Genomic DNA, 11,019 nt, shown 5'->3' with positions numbered 1-11,019 from the left:
ACCCAACTGAGCGTGCGGACATGGGGATTCGTGTATCGAGATATAAGAGCAGCCCAAAATTAATTTTATATTTAATCACCAAAAAGGCGCACTAGAAAAATACAGATATATATACAAGAGCCAATATATACAGTCAGGAGTGTATTACAAGGGTAGTGTACAGATAGGTTACAATTACCGTGTTATGTAGCATGTGACCACAGGGAGGCACTGATGGATCACAGGTCCAAATCTTAGTTACGGGATTTCCTTGGCAGCATCAGCTAACATCCTCCTGCCAGTAGAAAAACTGAGCTCAAAATGAGGAGCTGCCTCTTATCTCCTAGGCTGCTCCCTCCCACACGCTGCGCCCACCCCTGGGCTGGCTCGCCTCCCTCCTCCCATATCTTAGAGTATGGTTTTCCAGGCCAGAACCGTGAATGTCCATGACTTTCCGCCTGAAGCTCTAAATAAGCCGGAACCGACACCACTGGTTGCTGCTGGATTTTATCTGTGCACAGAGACTAAATACAACTACTGTATTTAATTCCTGGTAGCTATGATTTATAACTACATAATGCAGAGTGCTAGGGGTGGCTGGATGTTATGGGCTCATGGGGGAAGGAATGCAGATTCCAATAATGTGCTCAGCTAGTTTCAGAGACATTGCATTCTGTTATTATAGGTCATTTTCTAGATTCCATATCTCAGAGCCTTGCACTGCTTAGCCTGGGATCTGTTGTGCCACGATGTCAGCCTGAATCAAACAAAGGAAGCCAGTTGGCTTGTAGCTGCACGAGAGTTCACAAACCCTGTGCTAATTGCTAGAAACAGAGCTTCAAAGGGCTTGTTCCTGGAGTTACTTAATGAAAAACAATGATTGCTCTTTATGGCCTGGGGGGAATGCAAGGGTGGGGGCACATTTCAGGAGTGCATGGAGATCTCCCTCACAGCAGCTTCAAGTCAAAAGCAAGCAACAACATAAAGAAAAAAGAACACGCTCCTAGCATACCTTAGAGCAGGTTTCTTAAGGGCCCGTCACACTAAGCGATATCTCTAGCAATATCGCTATAATGTCACTGGTTTTGTGACGTAGCAGCAATATTGCTAGCTATATTGCTATGTGTGATACTTACCTCCGACCGGCTCCCACGCTGGTTATCGCTGATCGCGCGAGAACGGCCTGGGCCGTTTCTCGTCGTCAGCTTCCTGCTGGGCTTCCTGCTGTGGCGACGAGCGACACGTGGACGTGGGCGGGAGGACATCTTCATCGCCTCGTCTGACAGGTAAGTAGCGACCGCCGACCGCTGCTATGTCGCTGGTGAGATCTGCCTGTTTGGCAGCTCACTAGCGACCACTTAGCGATGCACCAGCGATCCTGACCGGGTCATATCGTTGTCGGGATCGCTGGTGCATCACTAAGTGTGACAGTACCTTTAGTGTGTGAGATGTATGACGACCTGATCTCCTGTGAGTCAGTGTACTGGTAAGTTCTGTACAGCTGAGTTTAGCTGTGTCACATTACAAACCCTTCTATTAGCTTTCCCCCTCTCAAACCACTCACCTCTGCTGCACTGCCCCTCTTCAACTCTGCCTGTCTCGAGCCAAGAACTCAAAGTAATCACACTTTTATCTGTTGTGCACAACTTATAATTGCTCTGCAGTGAGATCAGACTAGGGTGTCATTATGTCTCTAGCCCAGAACAAGCAGGCTACTCCTATGTAGATGTAATGATACCCTGCTCTGATATAACTGCATAGTGATTAAAAGTTGAGCACAACACACACAAGTATGATTACCGACACATCTCTGGACAGAGAGTGTTGGGAAAGATGAAGTACAGCAAAGGTAACAGTAGTATGAGAGGAAGACAACTGATAGAAGGTTTATAATGTAACACTGCTAAACTCAGCTTCACTGCCAATTCCCCCAAAGTGACACCTGTTGTAAGCTATGCTGGTGGCGTCTCCTATTTCTGCTATGTGTTAATTCCTGCTTATGATTGGTTAGTGTAATATTAGAAAAAAGTACACGACCGCAATAAAAATGATCTCATAACACCCATTTGGACTTAACAAAAATTAACACATTAGGTGCCAAAGAATCCTTAGCTTAAGTGTAAAAGAGGATGATTTTTTGTTCAGGTAAACTTCACTTTTGAGCAAGTAGAGCTCCACACAGCTCAAGTGAAATATTAAAATCCAACTTTTGGTCAACTGCACTTTCACAATGATATATCCTTTAGAGAAAATAGAGCTCCAGAACTCTGTGTATAATATTTTATTAATATGAGAATGAAGCAATATTATCATATGTTAGAACATATTTTATTAGTTATATCTTTAACATATACATGAAACACCATATACAGCGCTTTCTGTTGGTATCAGTTAGATACATGTTGGATCCCCATGTCTGAGTGAGAGAAATGACTGCATTTTGTAGTCAAAATCAATAGGCCTTCTTTGAGGCTCCTTGTATTTGCGAGTCATCTTGTTTCCAAGGTAAGTAATCAGTTCACAGCACTCTGTAAATTGCTCCATTATTTTCTTGTATTTCTTCCGTATATAATCTGAGTTCCGTGGATTGTATGCTATAAAAGTACAGGTTAATTTAACAAGAATCCTTGTAGAAGACATAGTAGGAACAGACACTAAAGTCTATCTAATGGCAACTAAAATACATTATAATTCTGAAGCATCAAAAAGTAATTACCATATATACTCGAGTATAAGCCGAGATATTCAGCCCATTTTTTAAGGCTGAAAGTTCCCCTCTCGGCTTATACTCGAGTCATACGCCAGGGGGTCGGCGGGGGAGGGGGAGTGTGGGTGTCAGATCATACTTACCCCCTCCTGGTGCGGACTCTGCAGCCCCTGCTTCTCCCACGGTCTCCGGCGCCTGTGTTCAACGGTCATGTGGTACCGCTCATTAAAGTCATGTCATGTTACCGCTGAAGGAACAGCCGTGGCGCCGGAGACCGTGGGAGAAGCAGGGGCTGCAGAGATGCGCCAGGAGGGGGTAATCATATGCGGTATTCACCTGTCCCCGTTCCACCGCCGCGCGCCGCTCTGTCCTCTGGATTTGATGTTCAGGCAGAGGGCGTGATGACGTGGTTAGTGCGCACCCTCTGCCTGAATAGTCACTGACAGAGGACCCGGAAGACAGAGCGGCATGCGTCGGTGGAACGGGGACAGGTGAATATCTCAGGTGCCAGGGCCTGAGCCAGCGGTGACACAGGCACCTGGCCCCCATAGCGCGCCAGCGTCCCCGCCTGCTCAGGACACTGGCACCTGGCCCCTAGCAACAAGAGATGTGTATGTCTTTTTTTTAATTTGCAACAGCATATAGGGCCATAACCTTTATGGAGCATCTTATGGGGCAGCATATGGGGCATAATCTATGGAGCATTTTATGGGGCAGCATATGGGGCATAATCTATGGAGCATCTTATGGGGCAGCATATGGGGCATAATCTTTTGAGAATCTTGTGGGGCAGCATATGGGGCATAATCTATGGAGCATTTTATGGGGCAGCATATGGGGCATAATCTTTTTAGAATCTTGTGGGGCAGCATATGGGGCATAATCTATGGAGCATTTTATGGGGCAGCATATGGGGCATAATATACTTACCCCCTCCTGGCGCGGACTCTGCAGCCCCTGCTTCTCCCACGGTCTCCGGCGCCTGTGTTCAGCGGTCATGTGGTACCGCTCATTAAAGTCATGTCATGTTACCGCTGAAGGAAGAGCCGTGGCGCCGGAGACCGTGGGAGAAGCAGGGGCTGCAGAGATGCGCCAGGAGGGGGTAATCATATGCGGTATTCACCTGTCCCCGTTCCACCGCCGCGTGCCGCTCTGTACTCTGGATTTGACGTTCAGGCAGAGGGCGTGATGACGTGGTTAGTGCGCACCCTCTGCCTGAATAGTCACTGACAGAGGACCCGGAAGACAGAGCGGCATGCGTCGGTGGAACGGGGACAGGTGAATATCTCAGGTGCCAGGGCCTGAGCCAGCGGTGACACAGGCACCTGGCCCCCATAGCGCGCCAGCGTCCCCGCCTGCTCAGGACACTGGCACCTGGCCCCTAGCAACAAGAGATGTGTATGTCTTTTTTTTAATTTGCAACAGCATATAGGGCCATAACCTTTATGGAGCATCTTATGGGGCAGCATATGGGGCATAATCTATGGAGCATTTTATGGGGCAGCATATGGGGCATAATCTATGGAGCATCTTATGGGGCAGCATATGGGGCATAATCTTTTGAGAATCTTGTGGGGCAGCATATGGGGCATAATCTATGGAGCATTTTATGGGGCAGCATATGGGGCATAATCTTTTTAGAATCTTGTGGGGCAGCATATGGGGCATAATCTATGGAGCATTTTATGGGGCAGCATATGGGGCATAATATACTTACCCCCTCCTGGCGCGGACTCTGCAGCCCCTGCTTCTCCCACGGTCTCCGGCGCCTGTGTTCAGCGGTCATGTGGTACCGCTCATTAAAGTCATGTCATGTTACCGCTGAAGGAAGAGCCGTGGCGCCGGAGACCGTGGGAGAAGCAGGGGCTGCAGAGATGCGCCAGGAGGGGGTAATCATATGCGGTATTCACCTGTCCCCGTTCCACCGCCGCGTGCCGCTCTGTACTCTGGATTTGACGTTCAGGCAGAGGGCGTGATGACGTGGTTAGTGCGCACCCTCTGCCTGAATAGTCACTGACAGAGGACCCGGAAGACAGAGCAGCATGCGTCGGTGGAACGGGGACAAGTGAATATCTCAGGTGCCAGGGCCTGAGCCAGCGGTGATACAGGCACCTGGCCCCCATAGCGCGCCGGCGTCCCCGCCTGCTCAGGACACTGGCACCTGGCCCCTAGCAACAAGAGATGTGTATGTCTTTTTTTTTTATTTGCAACAGCATATAGGGCCATAACCTTTATGGAGCATCTTATGGGACATAATCTATGGAGCACCTTATGGGGCAGCATATGGGGCATAATCTTTTGAGAATCTTGTGGGGCAGCATATGGGGCATAATCTATGGAGCAGCATATGGGGCATAATCTATGGAGCATTTTATGGGGCAGTATATGGGGCATAATATATGGAGCATCTTATGGGGCAGCATATGGGGCATAATCTATGAAGCATCTTATGGGGCAGCATATGGGGCGTAATCTTTTGAGAATTTTATGGGCAGCATATGGGGCATAATCTATGGAGCAGCATATGGGGCATAATTTATGGAGCATTTTATGGGGCGAAATCTATGGAGCATCTTATGGGGCAGCATATGAGGCATAATCGATGGAGCATCTTATGGGGCATTTTATGGGGCATAATCTATGGGGCATTTTATAGGGCAGCATATGGGGCATAATCTATGGAGCATCTTATGGGGCAGCATATGGGGCATAATCTATCGAGCATCTTATGGGGCAGCATATGAGGCATAACCTATGGAGCATCTTATGGGGAAGCATATGGGGCATAGTCTATGGAGCATGTTATGGGGCAGCATATGGGGCATAATCTATGGAGCATCTTATGGGACATAATCTATGGAGCATCTTATGGGGCAGCATATGGGGCATAATCTATGGAGCATCTTATGGGGCATAATCTATGGAGCAGCATATGGGGCATAATCTATGGAGCATCTTATGGGGCAGCATATGAGGCATAATATATGGAGCATCTTATGGGGCAGCATATGGGGCATAGTCTATGGAGCATCTTATGGGGCAGCATATGGGGCATAATCTATGGGGCAGCACATGGGGCATAATCTATGGAGCATCTTATGGGGCAGCATATGGGGCATAATCTATGGGGCATCTTATGGGGCCATAACCTTTATGGAGCAGCATATGGGGCATATTATTCTATGGAGCATCTTATGGGGCCATTATTAACCTTTGTACAGCATTATATGGGGCATATTTTGTATGGAGCATCTTATGGGGCCATCATGAACTGCATGGAGCATTTTATGGGGCTCCTGATTCAATATGGATATTCAAAAACATTTAACCTACTGATGTCTCAATTAATTTTACTTTTATTGGTATCTATTTTTATTTTTGAAATTTACCAGTAGCTGCTGCATTTTCCACCCTAGACTTATACTCGAGTCAATAAGGTTTCCCAGTTTTTTGTGACAAAATTTGGAGAGGGGGTCGGCTTATACTTGGGTCGATTTATACTCGAGTATAAACGGTATACATTATGGCAGTGTTCTGTTATTCCTGCTTGAAATTGAGAATAAATTTACAACTGGATGTTATAAATTTCATTTTCAACAGAGCTTGTTATTACATTGATATTGATGAACAACTGCTACCAGTGCGAGACTGTAGGGAGATGCTCTACCAGGCTTAGGCTGGTTTCACACTTGCGTTTTTTTTTGCGGGATTTTAGCGCTAAAAAACGCATGCGATTTTTTCCCCTATACTTTGCATGGGATGCGCTTATGTGCGCATACACATGCGTTTGTATGCGTTTTTCCGCGCATGCGTTTTTTTGCGGTATGCGCTCGGGCGCACAAAATGCATCCTGTTGCATTTTTTGAGCGTCCGACTTGCCTCAAAAAAACGCATGCGCACGCAATGCGTTTTTTTACAGCAAGACACCCATTATAACTCTATGGGTGCGCATATGTGCGCATTGGCATGCTTATGTATGCATTTTTTTGCGCATGCGTTTTTTTTTTTACCATTAGTTGGACAATGGAATTTAGGGGTTTGGGTTAGAGTTAGGGTTAGTTAAGTGGGTTTAGGGCTAGGGTTAGCTAGGGTTTAGGGTTAGGGTCAGGGTTAGGGTCAGGGTTTGGGTCAGGGTTAGGGTCAGGGTTAGGGTTAGGATTAGTAAAGTCATGGTTTGGGTTAGTGTGAGGGGCCACCTAATGTTGGAAAAAAACGCAAACGCGGTAAAAACGCACTAAAAACGCATACAAACGCATAAAAACGCTGTGTTTTTTTCATGCATGCTCATAAAAATGCTTGAAAAAAACGCAGCATTTGTACGCGTTTGTATACGTTTTTTCAATGCGTTTTTTTGCGGGAAAAACGCGCTGCAAAAAAAAGCAAGTGTGAAATTAGCCTTAGACTGACTCACAGGAGAATCCTGAGGTGGACCCCTGTCCAAGACTTGGCCACCACCCTCTTATATGAGCAGTACTTGGCACTATATACTTCAATCACTATGTACAGACAAAGGCAGCATCATATTCATTTAACAATCTACTCAGTTCATTGTTATATGAATCTGATTGAGGATAATGTCACACTTGAATGTAGCTGAAAAGTGGGGCCCTGGAATTGGTTACTGGTGGACCCTTGACATTCCAGTTCCTAATGACAAGTTGAATAGTAATATTAAGTTGTCAATTCATTCTTACATTTCCAAGATGAATAGCATATAAAGAGTGCAGCACAATCCTTCTGGAAATATACTTTATAGGATATACAAGTATATACAGTGGGTACGGAAAGTATTCAGATCCCTTTAAATTTTTCACTATTTGTGTCATTGCAGCCATTTGGTAAATTCAAAAAAGTTCATTTTTTTCTCATTAGTGTACACTGTACACCCCATCTTGACTGAAAAAAAAACAGAAATGTAGAAATTTTTGAAAATTTGTTAAAAAATAAAAACTAAAATATCACATGGTCATAAGTATTCACCCTTTGCTCAGTATTAAGTAGAAGCACCCTTTTCAGCTAGTACAGCCATGAGTCTTCTTGGGAATGATGCAACAAGTTTTTCACACCTGGATTTGGGGATCCTCTGCCACCCTTCCTTGCAGATCCTCTCCAGTTCCATCAGGTTGGATGGTGAACGTTGGTGGACAGTCATTTTCAGGTTTCTCCAGAGATGCTCAATTGGGCTTAGGTCAGGGCTCTGGCTGGGCCAGTCAAGAATGGTCACAGAGTTGTTCTGAAGCCACTCCTTGTTAGGGCTGGCGGAACACACCAAATTATAAAATAATAGTAGGTGCGTTCGTAGCCTGGAGTCCACCGTGCAGAGGTGGTACACTGCTGCTAGGTAATGGCGGAAGTATAAAGCGGTGTGGAAAGGTCACACGTGGGTTACGTCACCCAGTGTGAGCAGGAGCGAACTGTTAACTCACAGAGCCGCACTACCGCTGAACATAAATGCCGGGGCCTGTTTAGCTCACAGAGCCCGGCCAATGAGCGCACAGAAAGCGGCCACAGGACTCTACCCCAAAGGACACGGGGTTAGAGTCCCTCTAGGCCCATTGAGTGAGCAGCATCGCTGCCATGAACACCGCTAAAGATGCTGGCTATGGAGTGTGGAGCACTTGCGCTGAGGCGTGCCGAGTCACTGATGATGCCTAATGCCTGACGCCTGACTCAGACTCTGACCTACCTACGCCTAAGCTTGGGCGCTAGCAGGCTAAGCTGCACAACACATGCATACCAAGGGTAGGGGTTTCATAATGAGTCAGTCACCAGAGACATTCATACGTGCATTCATCACTCCTTATAGTCTGAAAATACAGTCTATCCTAGAGCATGGCCGAGGCCATGCAAACCTTTTATAGCCGCGAGCGTCCGGGACCTTCCTGGCTTCTCGGATGGGCCAATCCGAACAGGAGCAGGACCTGAGCACGTGACCTTCGATCTCCAATGGGAGATCACTCCACGGGCATGCTCAGTGGGCCGACAGGAGGACTGCTGACCAGCATGCATTGCTATAGTTGGCCCAGAGGTGGCAGCAGCAACCAAACCCACGGAGCTAGTCTGGGCAGAGCGCCGGGACCGATGAGTCTGCTGAGCAACCTCCTCTGCGGCTGGAGAGGAATGGGAGACCGCCGGAAGCAAGGCTCGGGATTCCCACTGTGCAGTGACAGGAACCCGACGCCTAACACTCCTTTGTTATGCTAACTATGTGCTTAAGGGTCATTGTCTTGTTAGAGGGTGAACCTTTGCCAAGTCAGAGGTCCAGAGCACTCCTCTCCCTGCAGCTGAAAAATACCCCCATAGCATGATGCTGCCGCCACCATGTTTTGCTGTTGGGATTGTATTGTGCAGGTGATGAGCAGTGCCTAGTTTTCTCCACCCATACCGCTTAGAATTATCACCAAAAAGTTCTATCTTCGCCTCATGAGACCAGAGAATCTTATTTCTGAGAGTCCTTCATGTGTTTTTAGTAAACTCTATTCAGGCTTCATATGTCTTGCACTGAGAAGAGGCTTCCATCGGGCCACTCTGCCATAAAAGCCTGACTGGTGGAGGGCTGCTGTGATAGTTGACTTTGTGGAACTTTCTCCCATCTTTCTACTGCATCTGTGGAGCTCAGCCATAGTGATCTTGGGGTTCTTCTTTACAGTCATTCTCGCGCCTTGGCTGATTGGCGCGAGCCAGGGGGTTGTGGCCCCAATGTGCCACAAGCCAGACTACCCTGGAAGGGGCATGACTAAGACAGCTGCCTTGGTCTTCTCTGGAGCCTCTAATGGTGAGGTCAGGCTTGTGCGGCAGGCAGCTGCCAGGTGCCACTCCAGGGTGGTGTCTGGCTGTGCTGCTGGTCCCACTTGGGGACAAGGCACTTGGACAGGTGCGTCAGACAGGCAGGCAGGTAGGCACGGCTGGTGGGCAGGCGGGCACGGCTTGAGACACAGGGCAGACGGGCACGGCTTGAGACACAGGGCAGGCGGGCATGGCTTGAGACACAGGGCAGGCTGGAGTGGTGTATGAAGGAACAGGTAGAGGCCTGTTCACACAGCGGGTACTTGTACTGGAACAGATAGGAGGGAGTGGAGTATGACAGAACAGGGTTGGACCTGTTCACACAGGAGGTGCAGGTACGGATACAGGCAGAAGTGCGAAGTAGGCGGAGAAGCAGGAATGCGGAGTAGGCGGAGTAGCAGGAGTGCGGAGTAGGCAGAGCCGCAGGAATGCGGAGTAAAGCTGAACCACAAGGTCTGCAGAGAGAATCTGCAGCAAGAGGTTCTGCAGCAGCAGGAGCGGAGCAAAGCTGAACCACAAGGTCTGTGGAAAGAAGCTGCAGCAAGAGGTTCTGCAGCAAGAGCGGAGCAAAGCTGAACCACAAGGTCTGTGGAGAGAAGCTGCAGCAAGAGGTTCTGCAGCAGCAGAAGCGGAGCACAGGCAGAACAGAGCGGAACCGCTAGAGTACGGAGCACAAGCAGACAGGGAGGACACCAGGAAAGACACAGCAGGGAAAGGAACCACAGACAAAGAAACTTACAGACAGAGGTAGGACAGAGTTCAGACATAGGTGTGAGGCAAGGTACAGGACTAAGGAGACAGATACAAAGCAAGGTTGGAACCAAGACAAGACAAGGAGTAATGGTACCGGGTGTAATGATACTGTACGATATGACATAAGATTCCCTGATTATTACACTACAGATGAGACTTTGCCTGCCAGCAGCTGCGGCCCCTCCTCCTTCCCCACAGCTCACACATTGCAGCTCTGTGCCTGCATCTGTACCAAGACACCAGACACTTCCTGTGCCAACCTTCCCCCCCTCCCCAGCTAATGAATATTAATTAGCAGTGAAAAGAATGTCCTTTGTCCCCACCATGCGGCGAATTCAAGTGTGGGAAATATTAAAAAAGGTCGTAAAGCGGACCCTGTTCGCGACAGAAAAATGAAACGGACATTTCTGCAACGTGCTCCGATCTGGCTTCACTATGGTGATTCTTGCTAAGTTCTAGCCCCAACAGAATCCGAGAAATGGATTTCTCCTAAACGGTGTGACGTAATTACTGCATGTTTGGTTTTGAATGATTGCCTTCGACAGGCTAAAGAAAATGATACTATGGCTTGTTTATATGAGCTACCCTCTGCGAGATATAGTTATTATAAGTTTTGTAGTCAGATTCTATCTCCAAGAGCAGGGGAAGGACTATAACCAGGCTGCCTGTTGTGAGCTCATTTTCGGGTTTGCCTCTGGCTTCTGGTGAGGGTTATGGAGCTGGCTGTGCTGACAGATCAGTAGTGAGTTCTCTATCTGGACTCCCTCTGTTGGTGAAGGAAGGTAATGAAGCTG

General features: G+C 47.8%; 2 protein-coding genes across 5 annotated transcripts in view; both read right to left on the bottom strand.

Moving 5' to 3' along the window:
- PPIL6 (peptidylprolyl isomerase like 6) overlaps window positions 1-11,019 on the bottom strand; it is a 252,837-nt gene that overhangs the window by 240,307 nt on the left and 1,511 nt on the right. The gene's annotated exons all lie outside the window — the stretch shown is intronic.
- Window positions 1,904-11,019, bottom strand: part of AK9 (adenylate kinase 9) — a 211,726-nt gene continuing 202,610 nt past the window's right edge. For 3 of the 4 annotated variants that reach the window (XM_073576028.1, XM_073576030.1, XM_073576029.1), the window contains one exon: window positions 1,904-2,573. In XM_073576028.1, the coding sequence (XP_073432129.1) occupies window positions 2,371-2,573 (203 nt within the window). In that variant the 3' untranslated portion in view covers window positions 1,904-2,370. The remainder of the gene's footprint in view (window positions 2,574-11,019) is intronic. The other variant, XM_073576031.1, reaches the window with a different exon arrangement.

The sequence above is a fragment of the Dendrobates tinctorius genome, unplaced genomic scaffold, assembly GCF_039654945.1.
Source record: "Dendrobates tinctorius isolate UK_male_01 unplaced genomic scaffold, ASM3965494v1 ptg000046l, whole genome shotgun sequence".
Classification (NCBI taxonomy): domain Eukaryota; kingdom Metazoa; phylum Chordata; class Amphibia; order Anura; family Dendrobatidae; genus Dendrobates; species Dendrobates tinctorius.
This window is presented reverse-complemented; position numbering and strand designations above follow the sequence as displayed.